Source organism: Rhinolophus sinicus, linkage group LG07 (assembly GCF_036562045.2).
Source record: "Rhinolophus sinicus isolate RSC01 linkage group LG07, ASM3656204v1, whole genome shotgun sequence".
NCBI classification, from domain to species: domain Eukaryota; kingdom Metazoa; phylum Chordata; class Mammalia; order Chiroptera; family Rhinolophidae; genus Rhinolophus; species Rhinolophus sinicus.
This window is the reverse complement of record NC_133757.1, coordinates 10,181,381-10,206,420: the sequence shown is the minus strand read 5'-3', so window position 1 is coordinate 10,206,420 and position 25,040 is coordinate 10,181,381. Positions and strand designations below refer to the sequence as shown.

The window sequence follows — 25,040 nt, the reverse complement described above, 5'->3', positions numbered from 1 at the left end:
ACTGGGTTTTAAAAACATTAATTCATTCTAAAATGACAAACTCATCTCATTTTAACATATTTTAATGTTAAAATATGGTTGTATATTTTAAATGTGAATAACTATTTTCCAAAACAAACGAAAAACTAGTAAGAAGAGTGGTATTGTTTTTCAATTTTTGCAAGTCTCTTTAGAATCTGGCTTAATAGAAGATGGCTGGATTCTCCTATCTGCTTCTGTACTGAATCTGTTGTGATGTGTTGTCTTGGTTGAAAGTAAATGAAGAAAATCTACCCTCACACAGATATGCAGACAGAAAAAAAAGCACATTTTAATACCCTTTTCAGATAATTGTGGACATTCTTCTTTGAAACTTGACAAATGGTAGTTTCTTAAAGGTTAGCTGCAACATGAAATCAGAAACTATCAATGAATTCTTTGTACTCTAGTAATTAAAACACACTGGTCTGTCTTCTACTTTGAGTGGGTCTTTTACACATACATCTGATAACATCACGAACTGGTCATTTGGAAAATACTGACTCACTTGAGTTATGCAGATCTTCCAAATGTTGACACATTTCACTACATAGAACATTAAAAAAGATTGCATTTGTTAATATCACCACCTATCTCAGAAAAGTCTTTTTGGTTATTGGAAAGTGATCTACATCATGGTGGTAGATACAGGTATTCCATATTCTAATTTTCACTTAAAAGCTTAAATTTTATCAGTGGTAACAAACACTGTCAATTGTTTTCCTTGAAGTGACAGACTTACATCATTCATTTTTGAGAAAATGTCTGTCAAATACCAGAGTGTACATAACCAGTTTGTCAGTTAGTCGTTCTTTAAAGCAAAAATAGTGTTCTATGGGGGAGGGAGGGAAGCAAATTTAGCTCAAAACTCATATAAACATACAAGTTCTTTTTCTCAAAACAATCACTGTACTTTGGTATGCAGCTTCCCACTTCATTTTTTCAAAGACTATTTTTTAGGATATTTTCCAAGTATACTCAAAGTCACAACTTAATAACAATAATTTTCACTGCTTTATCTACAACACTCTTAAGTGAAACTGGCTTGTTTCTGCTTTTGTTTTCTACTGCGAGGGTGTGAAAGTGAATTCATGCTAATACACCAGCAGTTTCATTCACCACTGCTTTTGTACCATCACAGCAAACATCAACACAGTGGAAAGGGCAAAAAACATCTTGGTAGTATTAGAAAAACAGTTCTTATATAGTTACAAGAAGCGGAGTACAGCATTAGGAATAGAGACAGTGGAAATGTAATGGCTGTGTGCGATGTCAGAGGGGTAGTGGATGGGGGAGGAGGGTTGTGACTGTGTGAGGGATATAAATGATAAATGTCTATTACATTGTTTTGTGCACCTAAAACTAATTAAAAGAAAAAAGAAAGGAAAAAAAAGGAAAACAGTTCTGATTTTGCAGACCTCCTAAAAGGATTTCGGGGACTCGCAGAGGTTCTCGAACCATACTTTAAGAAATCTATTCTTGTAAGTACTACACAATGTTTGAATGTACTAGTTAATCAGTACCCATATTGATTATGTACTTATTGCTAATGTTTTGTTACCACAAATGATGTTGCAATTAATAACTTCATACAGATGCTATTTTGTAAACAGCAGTTTTAAAGAAAAATTTTTAAGTTAAAAAATGGTACAACTAGATGATAACCTTATGTATCATTAGATAAAAACAAAATAATTTTGATAATTTTGACACCTAGTTTTAAAGACCCAATCTGCTAAATATCACTTAGTAAGTAAATTGTGAGAAATGCCTCAAAGCAAGAAAGTAAGGGTCAGGTTTTATATATATATATGTATATGTGTGTGTGTGTGTGTGTGTGTGTGTGTATATATATATATATATATATATATATATATGAAACAGAAATAAACTCACAGATACAGAGAACATTGTGATGGTTGCCAGATGGGAAGGAGATTGGGGGTGAGTGAAAAGGGGGAAGGGATTAAGAAGTACAAATTGGTTGTTACACAGTAGTCATGGGGATGTAGGGTACAGCATAAGGAATACAGTCAATAATATTGTAATAACTATGTATGGTGTCAGATGGGTACTAGATTTACCGGGTGATAGATGGGAGAGGATTTGGGGGGCAGGGTGAAAAGGTGAAGGGATTAAGAAGCACAAATTGGTACCGTGCTTCCCCAAAAATAAGACCTAGCGGGACAGCGTCCTTTGGAGCAAAAATTAATATAAGACCCGGTCTCATATAATATCGTATCGTATCGTATCGTATCGTATCGTATCGTATCGTATCGTATTATATTATATGAGACCGGGTCTTATATTAAAATAAGACCCGGTCTTATATTAATTTCTGCTCCAAAAGACGCATTAGAGTTAATGCTCTGGCTAGGTCTTATTTTCGGGGAAACACAGTAGTTAAAAAATAGTCATGGAGGTGTAAAGCATAGAGAATATAATCAATAATATGATAATAACTATGTATAGTGCCAGGTGGGTACTAGACTAGTCAGGGGATCACTTCTTAAATTATATAAATGTCTAACCATATGCGGTACACCTGAAATTAATATAAAATATTGAATGTCAAAATAAAGTGTAAAAATCCATTGCATTCCTATATACTAACAATGACATTTCAGAAAAAGAAATGAAAAAAAAATTCCTTTTGCAATTGCAACAAAAAGAATAAATACCTAGGAATAAACTTAACAAAGGATGTGAAGGACCTATACACTGAAAACTATGACAGTATTAAAACAAATTGAAGAAGACACAAAGAAATGGAAAGATATTCCATGTTCATAGATTAATCAACATAGTTAAAATGGCCATATTGCCCAAAGCAATATACAGCTTTAATACAATCCCATCAAAATCCTAATGGCATTTTTTAAAGAAATAGAACAAAAAATCATCAAAAGACACCAAATAGCCAAAGCAATCCTGAGAAAAAAGAACAAGGCCTTAGGTATCATACTCCCTGACTTATTTATACTACAAAGTGACAATCATCAAAACAGAATGGTATTGGCAGAAAAACAAACACATACAGACCAATGGAATAGAACTGAGAGCCCAGAAATAAACCCACATAGATATGGACAGATAATTTTCAACAAAGGAACCAAAAATATAAAATGGAGAAAAGAAAGCCTCTTCAATAAATGGGGCCAGGAAAGCCACATGCAAAAAGAATGAAACTAGACATAAAAATTAACTCAAAATGGATTAAGTACCTAAACGTAAGACCTGAAACAATAAACTGCGTAGAAGAAAGAATAGTACTAAATTTCTGGACCTTGGGTTCAGAAAGGATATTATGAATTTGACCTCAAAGGCAAGAGAAGTAAAAGCAAACATAAATGAATGGGATTATATCAAACTAAAAAGCTTCTGCACAGCAAAAGAAACCATCGACCAAACAAAGAGGCAACCAACCTAATGGGAGAAGATATTTGCAAACAACACCTCCAAAATATATAAAGAACTCATACAACTCAACAACAAAAAAAGAAACAATACAATTAAAAAATGGGCAGAGGACCTAAATAGATACCTCTCCCAAGAAGACACACAAATAGCCAACAGACATATGAAAAAATGCTCAACTTCACTAGCTATTAGGGAAATGCAAATCAAACCCACAATGAGATACCACCTTACACCTGTTAGAATGGCTATTACCAACAAGACAAGTAATAACAAGTGTTAGAGAGGTTGTGGAAGAAAAGGAACTCTCATACACTGCTGGTGGGAATGTAAATTGGTACAGCCACTATGGGAAACAGTATGGAGGTGATCATGCTAAGTTAAATAAGTCAGACAGATTTCGCTCATATGTGGGATATAAAACTGAAAGCAACAAACAAACAATAACTCAGAGACAACAGGTTGGTGGTTACCAGAGGGTAAGGGAGGAGGGTGGAGTAGTAGAAAAGGGTAAAAGGAATCAAATATATGGTGATGGAAGGAGAATTGACTCTGGGTGGTGAACACACAATGCAACAGATAGATAGATGATATAATACAGAACTATACACTTGAAAACTACATAATTTTACTAACCAATGTCACTCCATTAAATTTAATAATTTTTTTAAAAGGTCTGGTTAACCTGCAAAATCAATTTTTTGAGCTCATCAGAGACTTGAGGTCTTTCTATTTTATATATGCAATGTCCAACGAGCTGAAATGAATTCCAAAGGGTGACAAGTTCCTCTAAAGAAAGAAAGGACACGAACTGCTTCTCCTTTGGTGATGGCAGCCATAAAGGCTGGTAAGAAAACCATCAAAGTTGTAAGGAATCATTAAAGGCCAAGTATGACCTGACAGTACAGAACTTTTCCGTGGGTTTCCACTGGGTCACTGAGAGGAAGATTAAAGGCAGGGAAAGGACCTGTGGCACAGATGAGCGAGGCCTGCCAAGGCTGGAGGACTGGGCAGAGTACCTGAAGAAGCCCACGCACACTCCTGGCCCTCCAGGAGGGAAAAGGTGATCAGCTGCCAAGGGAAGACGTGGACAAAACCTTCCTGTGCCTGGACCCGACCCAGACACAAAGCAAAAGCCATCTGCTGAAGGAAAGGGGTAAGAGACCCACCTGCACCTGGTGACCCTTCTCTGACCTGAGGCGAAAGCTGTCCACTGCTGGGGATGGACAGGTAATGCTCCAGCCCTCCCACTAAGGTCAGCTACCCCTGGGGAGGGGGCAGAAAATCCACTATGCAAAGAAGCAAGAGGGTACTGCTGCTGGGGAAGTGCAGGACACTGGCTCCCTCCCCAGGTGCTTCTTTTCCATGAGACGCAAGGGGGCCACAGGGTGCAGGGGACAAGGGGGCAGACAGAGGGGAGAGCAGGAAACCCTCCCGAGCATTAGATCTGGGACAACAAACTCGAGCCTGCAGGCCAGATCGGTCCACCACATGTTTCTACAAGTAATACTTTACTGGAACACAGTCGTGCCCATTCACTGATGAATTGTCTATGGCTGCTTTCATGCTGCAACAGAGACCTTAAGGCCCACGACGGTCATTACTCTCTGACCCTTAGCAGCAAGTTTACCAACCCCTGCTCTAGACCTTGAACTAAGCAGGAAATGGCTATCTGCAACTGAGGTGGGGGGGACGGGGTAACAGGAACACCCCCCCCCCCCCCAGGGCTCAGTCACAGGGACTACTTATGACTGAGGCAGGCGCAAGAGAACCAAATCAAACGAAACAAAACTGAAAACCCCAAATCTGCCCCTCACCGCTCAAGCTTTGCACCAAGGAACAACAGCCATCCACTCACTGCCGGGGGAGGAGCAACAGTGCAAAGAAAGTCTCCTTCAGTGAGGCCCGGAGCTGAGAGTAGATCAGGAGGAACAGAGGAGTCCTCCTGATTCACGATTCCCGCTAAGAACAAGGCCGCCACCGTCCACTGCTAGAGCCTGTAGGAACAACAAAGCCTGTAGGAACAATACAACTCAAACCCAACTCAGCTTCTGGTACGACTGGCTCCTCTCTTCACAGCAGCAGCCTGACAGAAAAGAAGCTTCCCATTTCTAGGCATAAGTACTTTTTATGTCAGTCTCTACTGTTGTTTTTATAGACAATGTTCAGCATCCAACCAAAAATTAAGAAACACCAAAAAATCAAGAAAACGCAAACCAGTAACGAGTTAAAAGACTCAACAGGCCCAGATGCAAAGACGCCCACAAACAGTAACCGTCATACAGACTTTAACATAACCATGATTAATGTATGTGACGACCTAGTAGAAAAGGTGGACAACACGCATAAAAGATGGGGAATTTAGCAGACAAATGGAAAATATTTAAGTCAAATGAAAATGCTAAAAATTCTCATAGTTCCTGCTTTGAATTTAAATCTTTTAACATTTATTCCTGTATCACCAAGTATAACTTTGGCATTTTGCATACCATACAAATGGACCTGGATGCTCTCTCAAGGATCTTTAATGTTATTTTCTGAATCAAACTAGAAATTCCTTTTTTAAAAAAATCTGCCCCTACATGACTAACTTTAACAAAAACGGATCGTGTTCAATATGCTTTTAGTCTAACTAGCTTATTCCATGACTTTCCAGAACAATACCGTACTGCCAACAGGCAGATGTGCCAAGGTTCCAGAAGCAACATCACTTATAACCTGAGGCTGACAGAGATGCTACATACAAATGGAATTCCCTCCCAAATACAAATACACCTGACATTGCATTCACATTCCATTGCCATTCCTGCTGTGCAGACAGTTTCTACAGTAGAATATCCAAAAAAAGGGTAAGTTATGTAGAAGGTAAATGAACCTCGGGAGCCATCAGCTATAATATATATATATTAGATGCTCCTAATATAAATTGTCAGAATAATTTTCTAATTAAAAGTGACAATAAAGAAGTTGCATTCTGTGGAGCCCTATAAGGGCACAGGAGAAAGCACAGTCCCTGCTGACAAAGGGTGGCAACAGTCAGCGTACTAGGATTACGGTCTGAATAGCAGCCTATAGACTGGCCGGGGCTTAGGACAAATTCTCTGAGACAAGAAGCAACTGCGTTCTAGTTTGGGTTGATATATAGATGACCAAATAACTTATTCAGAAAACATTTTAGTAAAATACGCATGTCAAGAGCTACTCACCAGTTAGCAACATTAGGCTGGGGCAAAAGTAACTGTGGTTTTTGCAATTATGTTTAACCTTTTAAACTGCAATTACTTTTGCACCAACCTAATATTTTACCTGAATTTTATGCAGAAAGGATAACAGGCAAATTTCTTATTATCTAAAATCTTCATCACTCTAGCAAAGAGTATATAGTATATTTTGGGGAATGAAAGTTTGTTGTTTTAAAACACACTTTGCAGTTCAACAGGTATAGAAATCATAGCCTTTAAAAAACATGAAATTTCAAATGACCACATACAAGACAAGTTGAGTTATGCTGCCACCCACCGGACAAAACACAAATAGCAAAGCAACCCTTGCTTGATTTTAAACAGGTAGTTTGGCAGTAAAGCTTTTATGTCATCTGGTGTCTGTGAAGAGTGAACAAAAGTTAAGTAATGTGGACTGATTATGGTTTATTTTCTATTAATTGCCATTATTAATTGGTTTGAGAGTCAAATTACATTTAACTCAACATGTATTTAGCTTAAAAAGACCAAAACTCCTCAAATTCTATTAAGATGAATGGTTTAAATGTAGTTAACTTCCTTTTAATTAAAATAGTTAACAAATACTCAAACTACTCTAAATTCAGCCCTATCTGATAATAAAAATTGCAACGTTCTCCTTTCCGCCTGTCTGTGGTCTCTCCTCCTCAGCTTAGTATCCCTGGTGCTATCCCGAACACTCGGGTTACTGTCCTGGGCAGGGAACCAAATCCCCGTTTAAACACTGTGCACTGGGGGTAACGCACAGCGTAAGCTCCAAACCACTGACAAAGACACTGCTGGAAGGAACACACTTACTAGTGGGTTCCTGACTATAAAGCTACTAGATCAAAGATATCAGGATGTTTCTATTTGGTAAAAGTGAAAATACACTCTCAATTTGATGAAGTGCATTAATATATACAAAAAATGTATCAGCATTACACGGGGAGAAAATACCTCATAATTGCTCTAGTGGATTCTGGATTCAGATGTACATAAAAATAATCAAAATGTGGAAGTGTCATTTAAGACACTTTTTAAGAGTAAAGGATGTTTAGAAAAACAGAGTAAAGGATGTAATTTATATTCATCAAATTCAATTATCCAAATGGCAGTGAGGCAAAACAGGATATTCTAAATATTGTCAAATCCAATACTAATTGTGTCAGTCAAAAACAAGCCCCAAAATCTCAGTGACTTAAAATAACAAAGCTTGGTATAACCATACAATGGAATGTTATCCGACCACAAAAAGGAATGAAATATTAGTCATGCTATAAACATACATGAACCTTGAAAACATTATGCGAAGTTAAGTAAGCCGGACACAAAAGGCCACATATTGTCTAATTCCATTTCTATGAAATGTCTAGAATAGGCAAATCCCCGGACAGAAAGTAGCTTAGTGGTTGTCAAGCAGCTAAGAGGAGTGACTGCTACTAATGAGCCCGGGGTTTTAGTGTGACGTGACTAAAACGTGGTGAAATTAGTGCTGATGACTATGCAACGTTGTGACTGTATTAAAAACCACTGAGCTGTACGCTTTAAAAAGATGAATGTTAGGGCATGTGAGTTGTATCTCAATAAACAAAGACTTTAAAAATAGACTAAAAATCGGAGGGAAATGTATATGGCAAAGCTTTCTTTCTCACTCAAGTCACACATCCATCTTGAGGGTCTGCTCAGGTCATACCTACTCAGCGACGCAGGTTAAGGGAGCGTCTACCCTGGGGAACACTTGGCAGGTTAAGGAAACGTGGAATATCGCACAACCGATCTCAAAGGCTTCAGATTTGGGGGCACACACTTCCCTTTCACTCACAAGTCACAGGCCGGAGTAAGTCACTTGGCCAAGTCTAACTTTGGTGGGATGGAGAAGTACACTCCCACCATGTATCCAGAAGGGAGAGAACTGGAAACACTTGGTCAATAGCACTGTGACTAAAACACTTATCTAACATGTACTTAACTTAATTCAAGACTACAGTAGGCCGAGAGAAACCAGCGTGAGGAAGTCGGGATTCTTGCCTTCAAGAAACTCGGGGAAGCAAAGGTGACATACGTCGTGCTTGGCAATTAAATACACGCCGAAGTGCTACACTAAGGACTACAGTAGCGATACAAGTAAAGCGATACAGAAGCCAAGAAGGGAAAGTGATTAACCTACCGGGAACAGCGAAGTTAAAGAGTTGAGCAAACCCTAGTATTAGGTTGGTGCAAAAGTAATTGCGGTTTTTGCAGTTATTTTTAACCTTTTAAACCGCAATTACTCTGGCACCAACCTACTAGAATGTCCTCGCTGCAGAAAGGGCGAGGAGGAAGGAAGTAGCAGCAAAAGAAACCAACGGAGAAAATAAAGATGAAAAGACACAGCCCATTTAAATTTCAAAAGGAAAATACTGTTACACTGTCTTGCTTTGTTCAGAGTGTGAGGAGCCTTGAAATCCTTGCTAAGGAGTATGGCCTTGGCTCTTTAGGTAAAAGGAGAGTCAGAATGTTAAGAAAATGGATGACAAGTCTGAGAAAAATAAAAAAATGGGTTGAGGGGAGGTGCAGGGCCAAGGTGCAAAGTAGAAATCTTTTTCTGTTGTTCAGGCAGGTATCAGTTAGGACCTAATCTAGGGTGGTGGCAGAAATTAAACTGAGACATTTTACGAGGAAAATTAGCAAGATTTGTGACTCATTTCCTATCTCTGTATTATTACTCATCCCCGTATATTAAAATGATCTTTAACACCTTTCCCCTAAACAGTATAAAGAATAACCCCGTATCCGCACCCTTAGCACCCAGCACACTGGCTAGCGTCTCTTACTTATCTCTGTACCCTTAGCACCTAGCACATGGACACTAAATGTTTGTTGAACAGAACATTCTAAAGCCACTATTATTCTCCTTCCCTATCTCTCTAATCCCCTCTACCAACTTCTAACATATTTCTATTGAAAGCAAATCACCTTTCAAGCCTCTCACCCCACCTCTCTCTTCCAACCAGCACTGTCTCACCTACACTGTTGCTTTGGCTTCTGCAATGTGTTCCAGATCCTTCTCCCGTCTCATTTCCAATAGGTCCACAATTTCTTACCCAGGATTCTCGGGGCCAGATGTGTGCCGTGACTCAAAACTTTTCAGATTTAGAAGGTATTATGGCTATCTATACCACACATTATATTAAAAAATCCAGTAGCAACTGGGACTATCAACACATTGATTATTTCTGGGAGAAAACATAAGAATGTTCCCATTAATTTCCTCCCAAAAGTTTAGATCAAGTTTTACTGCCACATGAGTTATGGCACCAAACGTATGGGGGGAAATACCATTTCCAAAGCTGTTTTTTGATTTTAGAATTGCAGATTGAGGACGGTGGACCTGTGTTCACCTCGTCTGGGGCAATCACCATTTCCCTACATGTCATTCTTTCCCACTCCAATCCATCTTGCATTCTCTTACCACATCAGTGTTTCTAAGATGGAACTCCCAGCATTTAAGGGCTTCTGCAATTTCAGTCCAATCTGCTTTTTCAGCCTGTCTCCTGCCTATCTCCCCCAAACACTCTCTCCTTACAGGGCCACTCCTTGTTACCCAAAGCTCACTCAAGAACTGCCTTCGCTTATGAAGCTCTCTCAACCCCAAACGCCCCCTCCCCAAATAGCTATCCATTCTTCATGACGTATTTTTAATGCTGTGTTCCTCTTTATTTCTCCATCGGACTGTGATCGTTCACCTCTAGTCTGAAACAGCACTTTCCTTATTATTCTGCTTTGTATCACAATTCCCTCGATATTTCTTATTCTAATAGTCTACTAGCAGAGATTGTGACTTAATTCTTCCTTTGGGTTTCATTTGTTATTCTTTTCCTAATTTCTTGAGATAAATACTAAAGCCACTAATGTGTTAACTTCTCACTATGACTGTGGATTTGTCTTGTTTCTTCTTTTGGGTCTGCAATAAGTGCATATAAGTTTAGAATTATCTTCCTAGTAACTGAAACTTCTGTCATAATAAAACGTTCTCTTTATATACAATTATACCTCTTGCTCTGAATCTACTTTTTATAATATAGCTATATCATCTTTCTTTTTCGATGTTTGTATATCTTTTCCCATCATTTATTTGCAATCTTCCTGTCCCCTCATATTTTCCATTTATTACTAGTATTTAGTAAGTTACAGAATTTCATTCAGTCTGACAACTGTTTACTTTTTTAATGCAGCATTTAGTTAACCTTTCATATAATTGATACACTGAAGTTTAAATTTATATCTTACTATTCGTTTTATTTGTCCCATGTGTTCGCTATACCTTTTTCTATCCTTTTTTGACTTCATTTTTCAATGATTCCATTTTCTCCATTATCCTGTTAATTACACTTTCATTTACTATTTTTCAGTAGTTACCCTAAGTTTATAGATTGCATCCTTATCTCACAGTCTAAAATAAATTAGTACTTTTACCTCTCTCTAGTAATGCAATAGCCATAGAACATTTTAAACCCATTTACTCCTTTCCTCCTTACATGCAACTGTCGTGTGTTTTAATTATATAATTTTTTTTTTACCCAATAAGACATTAACATTATCATCATTCTAAACTTGCATACTTATTTTCTCTGTTCTTCATTCCTATCCAATCTCCCAAGTTTTCATCCAGGAACTTTTTCTTCCTATCGGAAGAACACTGCACTGTTTCTTTAAAGTGAGAGACTACTAGTGATAGATTCTCTCAATTCTTGTCTAAAAATGTTTTTCACCATTTCTCTTGGTTTTATGAGCACCTCATTTCCTAGCATGACTAGTTATTCCTGATTGAGTGCCAGACACTGCTTAGGAAAAATGATGGAAACAATTTGATGCCTAGGATATAATACAATCTTCCTCCAGAGAGAATTGACTTTTGCTTCTGGTAAGCATCTAGAGGCACTAGGAAATCCAGACCATCTTAATCAAATTAAGAGTCAGCTGCCAGCTACAACAAACTAGTCTATAACTTGTTATTCTTACTACTCCTAGGATGTGATCCATCCTTCAGGTTTGGTGGGCCCTACACTCCAATTTTCAAGACCCTATCTATCCCCAATGAGTCCAGCAAAGCTCTATTACATTTCTCAGCCTATTAGCCTCCTCTTCCAGAATAAATAGGTGCCCATAGTAGAAAAATGGCTCAAATGCTCGTCTCCCTTCTCCGGGTTTCCTTCTTCTCCCAGATCTTGGCCTATAATTCTTCACATTTTTATTAGCTCCCTGGTCCATTTTTAAAATTGGTCTTAGTAGGAGGGTTGCTCCAAATTATCTAGGCTTATCAATCATATATCTACTACTGTACCTAATAAAATACCTTGCATTCTTGGGTAGGAAAGCACTAGTAACTACGTCACATTTCGCACTAGGAACCCTTGCAACCAACCAGCTCAGTTTTTTATACTGACCAATAAATCAACTGTGATTAATTGAGAAGGCAACAGGGAGTCTTTAAGGTTTTTTAACAAAAAAAGTATGCCCATCAAATTAGCGTTTTTAGAAAAATATTCACCCAAATTAACAGACTATAGAAAGGCAAAACAGGAGAATACTGCACTAGTGCAGGCATGAGCCAATGACATGGAAATGAAAGGGGACAGAGGCAAATGAAATGATAGTATTCTGTCAAGTTTAACTATCACCTGGAAAAAGGAGGTAATGGAGAAACGAATAAGTCAACGATGAATATGAAATTTCAAGTCTGAGACTGAAACTGATTTGAGTGAAGGGGAATTTAGATTTAGACATGAATATGAATCTCCATAAGAGGAAATCCAAGTTTAAATGTTCAGTAGGCATTTGGAAATCCTAATCTGAGCCCTCACCAAAAGGTGGGTGATTGCTAAAATTTTCAATATAATTTTCTAAAACTAATCAGAGTATCATTTACTAAACTAGCAAACCAATTTTCTCTCTACAGTCATTTATTTCCATTCATTGGTATATAAAAAAAATCAGAACTGGAATTTCACTTTTGGAGGTTTTGGAGAATTTCAGTATCACATTTAAAGAAGAAAGGAGTTAAGCACAAGGGGGGAAAGAATGGTTTAAAAAAGAATACTCAGGCAAAATATCTATCACTATTAGTCCAAACTAGTAGTAGGCAAAAAAAAAAAAAAAAGAAAAGTATAGATATGCAATAAAATATAATAGGAAGCAGAATACTAAGTGGATTTAGCTATTTGTTAAGTGGGTTTACTAATTTAACAAAAAGATTTTTAAGTTACTGAAGTGGTAGAAAACGCATTGTTTCCAAAATAAAAGAAAAAAAATTTTTTTAGAGTCATCAAGCTAGACTATGTATGTTGTTATACAAAAACATTTAAGTTTAACCAATTAAAATATTCTTTTAAAATCCTGAAAACATTCTCTCTTGTTTCTAAGAATGTGGGACATTGTTTCATATATTCTACAGTCTCCCCGACAGGACCCACCTTTTAACAGAGATAACTAGGTCACTCTGACATGTACACTATACAAACCTGCAGCTATTGGAAGATGCCCTTGGCAGATAGAGACCGACTCCGTGAAGGTCCAACTCATTGATTTATCAACCCCAGCACTCAATTTCTGATTATCTGCCAAATGCAACTCACCCCACACTCTTGTTTTAGCTCACAATAACCATATTTCACTACTAAAATTTGCAAACAAAATTCTCCACCCAAATAAAATAGTTCTGGATCATGGGGTGTGGTATATGTGCGCGTGTTCCATCCTGCAGGAACCCTGCCTTCAGGGCTCTATAAAGGAAAGATTACACCAGGATTATGCCACATACTTGTAACGCTGAATAAATTAATAAACACTATTAGTTGAACACTGAATAAACTAATAAAATGCCTAACAGACAGATTAGTGGTCATAGGAGGATAACTATGCTACTCCTTCCACTGGAATAGGTCAAACTTAGTTGCTGAGCATTCACTCAACAAGCGTTTGCCGAGCTATAATTGTGCCAGGCGCTAAGGATAAAAAGACAAAACAAAGTCCCCGCCCTCAAAGGAGGACCTATGAGGTGGCCAGACATGGAAACAGAGACAATATAACACAATCACTGCTCTAACAACCAAGTGGTTATTGCCAAGATGCTATAAGTACACAGAAGAAATCCTAATGGTCTGTTTTGTTTTGTTTTGAGGATAATGCAAGGGTTCCAGGAAAACTTTACACATGTGGGTGGACACATATGAATTTAAGAGGGTGGACACATATGAGAAAAGAATGAAGAAGCATTTGCCAAGCAGAAAGCAGAAGAAAAATATCTTAGATCTTAGCTTAAGAGAAGCAGGTATTATAGTAAAGCCACTTCATTTTAATGATGAGAAAATTTAAAAGATGTATTAGCATGTCCAATCAGAAGGCACACAGCTGCTGAGGGGCAGAGTTGAGAAAAGAGCCCAGGTCTCCATGTTTTAAACACACCACCCTACTTAATAATAGTTAGATTTTATAATCTCACAAAAGAGATCATTTAGAAGTAAGATTGTTCTATAGGCCATGTTACTGAACTCTAAGTAAGACATCTACTGATTCTAAAAGTAAACTAAAATCCCTGCTTTTAGATCATATACTACCTTTACATTTATCAATATGGTTCTCAAAATACTAATATCAAAAGAGCTATCACCCTTACCCATGTTTTAATTTTTAGTAAGAATTATTCCTATATTAATATAAAGCAACAATTATTTAGTTTATAAGACGCTGTATGGTAAAGGTAAAGGAAAACAGCGCTCTGATACATATGTTACTGGTGGGAGTGTAACTTGGTACGACTTTTGGGAACTGCAGTATGGACATAGTAAAGGACAATACTTACAAGACTGATTACTCACTACGACACTTAGTAACAGCCAAAGATTGGAAGCGACCGAAATAGTCATCAATCAAAAAGTGATTAAATAAATTCAGATACATCAATAAGGTCAGGTACAATGATCTATTAAGTGTTCATGAGAAAGAATGAGGGAGCTCTACGTACACTGACAGGGATCATTCTCCAAACCTCAGAAACGTACTCTCTGGACGTCAGTGACTCCTAAGTATTAGCACCTGTGCAGCCCAGGCTGGGGCGCTCAAAACTACCAACTAGACTGAGCTTGATAACACAACACTATAGTGCCCTGTAACTTTAAAACTGTTGTACAACATAGCAGTCCTCCCTTATCCGTGGAGGACACGTTCCAAGACCCCTAGTGGATAACTGAAACCATGAATTGTACCAAACTCTACATATACTATTTTTTCCTATACATACATACCTATAATGAACCTTAACTTGCAAATTAGCAATTTCAGGGATAGAAGATTTGTTCTCACTGTAGATCTTAGCAATCTCCGATTTTTTTTCTTTCCTGATTGAGAATTTTCACGTTTTCTCTCATGGGAAACACTTTACGGCTTCTCTTGGGCATATCCAAACTGCCAACATCACTACTCTCGCAGCATTTGGGGCCATTATTAAGTAAGATAAAGGTTATTTGAACACAAACACCGTGATACTTCGACAGTCGATCTGATACTGAAACCGTCACTAAGCGATAACGGGCAGGTAGGTACACAGCATGGACATGCTGGACTAAGGCATGATTCACGTCCCGGGCAAAACAGAGTGGGATGGCATGAGATTTATCACGCTACTCAGTACAGTGCACAATTTAAAACTTATGAATTGTTTATTTCTGGAATTTTCCATTTAATATTTTCAGATCCTGGTTGACCATGATAACTGAACCCACAGAGGTGAAACCAAAGATAAGGGGGAGACTACTGTTATATTCTAACTGCAAGAATGAAAAGGTCTTACAGTGCTAACAAAACTAAACACAAGAAAAAGCTACTCAAGCAGAAACTGCAATATGACAAATGAATTTAACAAATCACAATTGCATAACTCAAATGAATAACCACATGTGAAGGCAGAGCACAAGTGTAATTATAAATTTTTGTTAGGTTACAATAATATATTTTGTCCTTATAATTGGAACTGAGATGGTTTGCTTTCTGTTCTTATCATTATTTCAATAATGGAAGAACAGTGCTAATAAAACAATCCTTTTTGAGGTCGATGAGTGCTTTGGCGATCTAATGGAAGCTCTGATACTCCCTACACCCCAAAGACCACTTGGACTTCAGGTGAAAAATCATGATCAAACTCAGATTTCTAATAGAAAACTTTCACTACCCAACAAACAGTAAATCGTTATTCGCAAACATTCATTCTATACACATCTTATTCAATAAGTACTCAGTGCCTCGTGTGCATCAGATACTGGGCTGGGTTGACGGCACAATAATGAAGGAGCCAGACACGCTCCTCTGCCCTCTCAGAACATCATGGGGGGGGGGGCAGGGAACGGGGCAGTGCAGGGAACAGCTAAACAAGAAATGACAATATATAATGAACTACAATGATGTACTACCTGTTAGAGAAGCACAGATGAGGGGCCCCCAAACCCACACTTGGGGGAACAAGGTAACAGAGAATGTTTCCCAAAACAAACGATGTCTCAGCTGCAGCCTAAATGTTAAGTTCACATTTTCACATTGACCGCAAAACAAGAAGGCAGAGGAAAAGGAAGAATGCTCCAGGCAGTCAAGTTAACACGGCAAAAGCCAAGAGGTGAGAGAGCACATGAGATGAAATAAGGAACTGAAATAAGTTCAGTATACAGGAGCAGACAGGTAAGGTATCAGGCTGCAGATAATGAAAGAATTCCTCAATCATATTAAGACGTTTGACTTTATTCTGACAAGAATATGATAATCAGATGCGCACTATATAGTCACTCCCGCGGAAATGCAAGAATAATTTAGGTGTGAAGACTAGAGGAGAGCACCCAGCTATGAGGAGCATGTCAGTAAAACACCTGAGATGTGGGGGCCTGGACTAGGCAGCAGCAAGTGAACCGAAGGGGACAGATGCCAAGAGAGAAACAAATGGGATTTGGCAATCAACTGGACGCGGGGATTCAGGAAGAGGGTAGAGTCAGTCAAGAATTACGGTAGGTAGTAAGCAAATCATTCAAAGCTATAATGCGCAGATCTTGGGTTTCATCTACAATTTATGTACAATGCCTAGACACTAACTATACTGGTTAAATGAGTAGAGTTTTTTATTTAGTGACAAAAAGATGAAGAAAACATTTTACACTAACAACAAAAAAGTGTATTTGGCTATGATAAACATTGCTCTGGCTATAATTAAAAAAAGAAAAAAGTTACTAGTGCAACAACTGTTCAGGGTAAACAAGACTAAGATACCTCAGCCCACAGGTAAGTGAGGAACACCGTCCAAGCCCAGTGCACACCCCAGCACTTCTAGAAACTGTGGCTATTTTTGGAATTGCTGGAGCACTTCCCAGCGGTGGTGTGGACCCTGGTAGTCTCTTGCTGAGTGACTTTTCTACACATCATGTTACCTCTACACCAGAACTAAAATGTGATCTGGCCCTGGCATAAAGATAGTACCTGACCTTCAAGTCCTGGAAACTTGACTGAGGCAGAGAGGGCTGGGGTCAAGGGGCCAAAGGCTTCCTTGAACAGAGGATTTTCCATGACTTGCCCCAGATTTTACACCTGGGATGTCGTTCCTCTACAGAGGGTGTATCAACAAAACGTGCACTGCAGTTGTTTATATTAGCGAATTTTAGAAACTGGTAGGCAAACCACTCTTCAAAGATAATTTTCAAAAAGGTCCACAAAAAAAATTAAAATATACACGTTCATACTACAAATGCCACCAAATACTGAAATTACAGAAAAAAATAAGGTTTTAAATAAAAGAAATGTTGACAGGTTAATAAATGGAATCAGTTAAAATCTGAAATATATTCAATCTAAAATTTCCCACAATTTATGTCAAAATTTTAAATAATCTATTCCAAAGATCAGATGATTTGGTCAGTATTCACCTAGATAATATTTATAAATTGATATCATAATCAAATTAACAAGCCTCCAAATGTACATAATACAGGCTAATTCCAACCAGTCAGAAAATCCCAAGGAAGCAAAAATCAATAGTCAGTTCTTTACCTGCAGCTCCTTTGAGACTCTCTCTAAGTGATTAGTTATCTTTTTAATCAGATCACTATACATCTGTTCCGAGTGCTGCTGGCATACACATTTATACACACAACTGTGGGGAAGAAGGAAAAAACAAGAAAACCAAGTTAATGATAAAGCACTTAATTCAACCTAAAATTAAAATATACTTTGGATATACAACCACTGGTCAAATAATTAATTCAGGCCTAAAATTAGTGACCAGTCACAACTTTTAAATAAAAATCTACCCTGCCCCAATCAGTGTTCAGATGGAAGAGGTACTACCACTAGCTACAAATAATCTTTTTGAGTACTCTCGTATACATTTCACCAGAACTGAGTAATCCAATATTTGGTGATAATCTATGACAACTACTTACAAACCAGCTTCTCTCTCATTTTAATGAATGTCAAAACCAGGAAGAGAGAGCGACAATGAGCAGAAAGTTTCTAACTCACAAAAACATTTGCAACGTAACTACTTTGTGCATCGCTCGCTCGTGTGGAACGACACATTTATCACTCCCTCCTCTTGTGACTAAGCTGATAGCATATCCCACCCCCGTTTCTCACTAATTTGCTGCTTCCATTTACCAGGAGCTGGGAAACAAAATAACCAGAGTTAGAAGTGGGTGTCAATGAACATCAAAGATTAAGCTAGGGTCTCCCTATGAAACTAAAAATATGTATTTTTACCTTTTTTGCTGACCTCCATAGTTTCTGCATTATGCATATACGTATATGGCAGGAGTGGCAGGCTGAAGTGGGAGGAAGTCTAATTGAGTGAGGTTAACTCTATCTTGATTTGAAAACCAATTCTGAAGCAAAAACATAAATCAAACCTCCAATCCACAAGTGTGTCACATATAATTCACAGTCTTGTCTTATGCATTATATACGATATGCATACATACTGTCATAATTCAAGTTGCCATGAACCTCAACATACCGGCTCCAACCCACGTAAATTAAATCTGGACTTACCTGTATATCTGTTCATAGGATATGGGGATATAGTCACCAGGACTCTGGGTTAAAAGCTGATCTATGGCACCATCCAATTTTGGCCAGTATGTGCTCTTATAATCTTCAATAGTTATAACATTCATTACTGAAAGTAAAAAGTAAAATAAATATTACTATGTGCCAATGTAAAGTAAACACAAACTACACCAGTGTGGCACCTTCATTCAAATTCCTTTCTAATTGCACATTGATCCTCTATCAACTAAATACAACTCAATTACTATCCCATTTCCAATTAAAAAAAAAAAAAAGTAACCTGCTCAGGGATTGAAATTTTAAAAGTAATTACTATGAATCTGTCCATCTTTAAAAATAAGAGCAAAACAAGCAAATATCACTGGTTTCCCTTTCTGGTTTTTACAAGCTTCTGTTCTCAGTGGAGATTCTCAAACATGCGCTGATCTTCAAAAACGCATTGTCGATGATGTGACAAGATGGCCTATCCGTGAACCACAGTAAGGTTCTGAGAAACTATGAACCCCATCAATTGATCTTTACAGACACCCCTGGGAAAATCTACCTAAGGCTAGGAGGGTAAAAATTACAAGTCCACATACTACAGTACCAAAAGAGGTTGCGGGAAACCCGCAGAGATTTACGGCACCGCCAGGACCTCTAGACATCACACCTCTGACTGAGGCTCTCACTATCTTACACTTCGGATAAGCCCACCAGAAAAAACATCCATGACCTGGAGACTTACAGTGAAGGCTTACCTCCTTCCTACTGGTTGGCTGATACCGTCACAATAGGTTTAATAACAGCTCTTCCTAACAACCTGAAATCCAAGGGTGCCAGCCGTTTCACAACAGTGAAATGAAGCTAACATTAGAAAGGGTGACCCAAGCACTGAGACACCCGTGTCTCCTGAAGCACCACTAGCTCAGGAGGTCAGAGCCAACAGCTACTACATCAGTATTGGACTATTCTACCGGAAACTGGGGAGCAGAGCTTTAGCTTCCCCAAAGATTCATGGCTAATTGCTGGCAGAAGTACCAGGTAGAACAAGGCCCTTACCTAGCAATTCTATCACATTACTGATTGCCAAACCTTAGTTATTCAGTTCAAGATGTTTCTTCTATCTATGTACCACTTACATCATTTTGTTTAATATTTTCTTTAAACCAATTCCCCTTTTTTTGCTTAAATAAATTCATTTTAAAAGACAACTGAGTGAACTGTTGATTTACACAACATGGAAAAATCTTTGATGAATTGTGCTAAGTAAAAGAGTCAGACTGAGAAGACTGCATATTGTAAGACTCTCACTCATATGACACTAAGAAAATAAAGGCAAAACTATAGCGAGGAAAACAGGTCAGTGGTTGCCAGGGCTGGAAGGATGTGACAATGTTTTGGGCAATGAATTTTTAGTATGGATACACCTCCCCATGCATTCATCAACACCAAGAACTGTGTACACCATAAAAGTAAATGTACTGTATGGAAATTTAAAAAATCCACCAGGATGTCGTGGTAAAGACAGAATACAAATTGATGAATCTGCTTTACAAAAGAATCAAGTAACCTGCACTGAAGGGAATGGGGAAGCAAGCAATGTTTTGACCGCGTCTAAGGCTAGAAACACAGAGAATTGTTCATGGGCGATCTCACGTGTGTGTGCACACATATACAGCCACAGAAGGTAGAGAGAGGCCAAATCATGTAGAGCCGTATGGGCCACGTAAAGACTCTGGGGACCTCTGGAGGGTTTGGGGCCAAGAAGAGACCTGATGTGACTTAGGTTTTCTATGGATCACTCCAGGGGCTGTTTTAGGAAACCATGAAGTTTGGAGGCTGGGAGGTGATAAGGGTTGGAACAGATGGTGGCAACTTGGGCGATGAGAAGAGCCAACAAGATCTGCTGATGGTTTGACGGGAGATGAGAGAGAAGGATCACGGAGGACTCCAATCTCTTTGGCCTGAGCACCAAAGGATGGGGTTGCTGTTTACTGAGACGACGAGGATGTAGAAGCTTAGCCCGTCTGAGGTCTGAGAGCGTAGCAGGAACTGTCGGTGTCCCACCCATTTCCGCTGCCCACAAAGGCCACTGTCGACACCTACCATTATCTGCCTCCATGTCCTCTCAGACTGCCCTGGTGGCTCTGCCCGAAGGAAAGGCAAGTTGGAAGTTCTGGAGGAGCCACCTTCACGTAATGACTAATGAGAAGTCAGCGCAAGGACCCCAGCTTGTCCAGTACGCTCAGCGAGGCAGGTGTGCTGCATCCACTCCCAGAGTTCCCCTCGTGGAGGAGGCCCAGGTGCCCACTGCGGTGACTTCTTTACTGGCTTCCTTACCTTCCCTGTCTCATGTCTCCACTCCCTGACAGGTGCTTCCTACAAGCATCCCCTTGACTTAAAACTAATTGCACTTAAAAAGAAAATCTATCAAAAATAGCAAAGCAGTGTCATGTGCCATTAAACAGAAGGCAATGCAGTAGTAAATACAATGTTATTAAATTCCATCTACTGACTGCGAAAGGTTCTGAGATTGAAGCTTGCTTTCCCAGTGAAAAAGGGAGAATGGCAGATGTTGAGAAGTATTACACTACCGTGTTTCCCCAAAAATAAGATCTAGCCAGACAATCAGCTCTAATGCATCTTTTGGAGCAAAAATTAACATAAGACCCAGTCTGATTATACTATAAGACTGGACATAATGTAATGTAATGTAATGTAATGTAATGTAATATAATATAATACCAAGTATAATATAATAATACCAGGTCTTATATAAGATCAGGTATAATATAACACCGGGTCTTATATTAATTTTTGCTCCAAAAGACACATTAGAGTTGATTGTCCAGCTAGGTCTTACTTTCGGGGAAACAGGCTAGCTCAAAATACTACCTTTCTGCTTTCAGAGGATTGAAAGAAGATTGAAAATTTTAAAAAAATAAAATAACACCTAAAAAAGGAATCCCTTTCCCACTATGTGATTCCAGCTTACTGAATCCCCGACCAGTGTTGTCATCTACACCTGCTCTACACCAAGACTCTACTGAGTCTTGAAAAAAGTGACATGCTCAGAAAGAAAACGTCAAGTCCCAGAAAGCCAAGCATTAACATACCATCCCATGGGCTCCTCGACTGCTTAGTTCCAGAAACTACACTTACGATTGCAGTGGGAACACTTCTCAAGCACAGGCTTCACACCTGAGCAAGTCACCAAGTCAAAGATAGAAAGGAGGGAAAAGAACGGAAAACATAAAGTCCTGCAGCCATAAGCGCAGCATGAAGTCCCCCCACAGAAACAGGGACTGCCGATGCTCGCAGGCGTCTTTCACAAGGCACTTTTTAAAAAACTCTCTGCTTTTAAATAGCTTTGAAAAGAACCTTTAACACCAAATGATAAAGGTACGAGCCAGAATAGAAAATCCTAAAGCCTTTTTCCACATCCAAAAAAAGCTTTATTCCCACTGTATATTTCCATATATATATTTGTGTGTGTGTATATATGTATATACATATATGTGTATATAAAACATACAACTATTTCCACATCTATTTTCCTTGAAATAGAAATAAACAGGAAGCCAATTCAGTCGACCTTACATGCTAGCGGTTACGGACTGAATCTCTGTGTCCTCTCAAGATTCATATGTTGAAATCCTAACCCCCAATGTGAGGGTATTAGGAGGTGGGGCCTTTGGGGGTGATTAGGACATTGGGGGGGGCCGTCATGAATGGAACTAGTGCCCCACCCAGAGCTCCTTCTCCCCTTCTGCCACCTGAAGACCCAGCCGGAAGAGGGCCTTCCATGAACCAGGAAATGGGCCCCTGCCAGACTCTGAATCTGCCAGCACCTTGATCCTGGACTTGCCAGCCTCCGGAGCTCTCATAAGGAAGCCGCCCACTGTATGGCACCCTGTCAGTGCAGCCCGAGTGGACTAAGACACTAGCTAACGTAACTTTCTTCCCAGGAGGTCCCATCTTCACCACACTAGCAGCAGAACAGCAGAACAGATAAGCCCTGCAGTTAGAGGCAGTCTGAAGAACAGTACTAGCTGGTACACACGCTTAGCCAAAGATCAGGAAGGCTTTCACACGAGTCTGCAGTCAATACTCAAAATGACAACCCAGGAACCTTTACGACACTTGTCATTTCCTTGCTAATCTCAACACCATCCCTGATTTTTAAAACACAAAATATATTAGCTGTTTGGTTTCTTTAACATTTGACACATACAGCCTCAAAGTGTGTGTTTGTGTGTGTGTGTGTGTGTGTGTGTGTGTGTACTTTAAAACTTGAACTTTAAAACTAGATCCTCCTGTTAGAGAAATGAATCAGTCGCTTTCAACTTTGCCCACAGAAACGTTCAGATTAACCAAAAATACAAAGCACAGAACCTAAACAAAAATGAAATTGCCATTAAATTACTAAATTTTACCCAGGTTAGATTTTTCAGCATGTAAATAATACACTATTTTTTAAACCGTTTAAAGAAGGTATTATAAACTCCAATGCCTACAAGATCCAGGCCAGCAACATAAATGAGTAAGGAGGGCTGGTATAAGAATAAAAAGAGCAGTGAACACTTCAGTGAGCTGTAGAACACGTACCCCTCTAGAGACATTCAAGTTCAAAAACTTTTATAACCCTCTTGTGAGCCCCAAGCATCATGCCACAAGGCTTAAACCTAGAACCGCATATTTATACGGTAACAAGCATGCAGCCCAAATCCTACTGAGAAAGTAATTTAACTGACTTTTACTAAAATAAAGTGAAATAAAGTTCTAAAATACATGGAATAGCTGGTATGTAATGTTCAGGAAATATTATCAGGTTAATAACTAAGAAACTATTAGAGATATATAATTAATACCAACCAGGAATAAATATGGTCAAATCTTATACTTTCTTATCCAAGTAACTTCTCTGAACTTGACACATTTATTATTGATCTCCCTCAATGTAGACATCAATCCCAGGGAAGAGGAATTCACTGCTAGAGCCCCAACTCCAAACAGTGCCGAGCACATGGTAGGTATTCAATGACATGTGTGAAGTAAGCTAATTCAATGAAAATCAAAATAAATGTTTAATATAAAAACAGTCCACGGCATACTACTTAATAGTTGTTTTGAAATTAAAGCTTAAATCATATTTGATTTCACACAGTCGGAAGCAAATCAGGAAAGCCCTACTAGATCACCTTTTTGAGGTTCTTTTTTGTTGTTGTTATGTTTGTAAGGGGAGAACATATTCAGAAATGACAGCACGCATTAACTCATTCTTGGTCTACTGCAAAGACTGGTCGTTACCTTACATCAGTGGTTCTCAAAGTGTGATACCCAGAGCAGCAGCACAGCATCTCCTAGAAACGTCCGTCCTGCTCAAGCTTGAGAACCACTGCCTAATGCTACTGCTTCAGCAGCTCAGGACAAGCAGGGGTTCCTCCGTTCTTGAGTGCTAGCACATGGTTTTTTTTGTTCTGAATAACTTGACATGGAAAGTCAAATAAAAGTGTAAATGTAGCAAAGAAAAAATTTTACGGGCAGCTAGGAACTGTTTTCATGTCAAAGATTATTAAAGTTCTACTCTTCCAAACCCCTTCTCCCCACCAAAAGGGCTACCTTCCTTTAGAATTGATTCCTTAAGAATATAGTAATGGCAATTATGAAATAACTGATTAAGCCAAACTTCACAGTCTCAATTATGTCTCAAATATAATGACTTTTTATATTAACTATAATTAATTATCACTAGATAAATCTGACCAATGGAGTATGAGAAAAAAGCTCGGGGTTTTCTATTTAACTGGCTAACGTATATAATCTCAGAGAAAAATGATGACTTCTTTTTGCCACAAAAAAATTACGACTTCTTGTTGCCAGTGTTATCTATCATAACAATCTAATAAATCTGTGTGATCCAAAACATTACCACCTGCTCCTTCCAGCACAAGCAGATGACTGAAATCTTTCAAGTAATGGACAGAGAAGCTGAAGACCAAGAACAAAGCCAACAGAAAGGGAATTTTAAAAAGCCTGCCTCTGGGAATCAAGAAAAGGAACAGAGTGCAAGAGGAGGACGAGAATGAGAACAAGGCAGTGGAATATAATAAATAAACGGGCTTTTAACTTTATTTTTAAAAAAGAAAATCCCAGTTATTTATTTCTCTCAAAAGGAAGATAACTTGACACTGGCAAAGGAGACAGTAATAATTACTTGCTCCTAAGCGAACGGCCCAGTTTTTAAAAAAAGAAAAGAAAAAAAAAGTCAGTTACCAAATACCTTAAATATCCTTTTCTTTATTAGGAGAAAAAGAAACCTGCACCACA

The 25,040-nt window shown here is 38.6% G+C and overlaps 1 protein-coding gene across 5 annotated transcripts in view; it reads right to left on the bottom strand.

Annotated features, from left to right (window-relative positions):
* CACUL1 (CDK2 associated cullin domain 1) overlaps positions 1 to 25,040 on the bottom strand; it is a 227,285-nt gene that overhangs the window by 31,211 nt on the left and 171,034 nt on the right. For all 5 annotated transcript variants that reach the window (XM_074338983.1, XM_074338980.1, XM_019725260.2 and 2 more), the window contains 2 exons: positions 18,711 to 18,837; positions 17,715 to 17,817 (listed from right to left, as the gene is read on the bottom strand). In XM_074338983.1, coding sequence (XP_074195084.1) covers positions 17,715 to 17,817; positions 18,711 to 18,837 — 230 coding nt within the window. The remainder of the gene's footprint in view (positions 1 to 17,714; positions 17,818 to 18,710; positions 18,838 to 25,040) is intronic.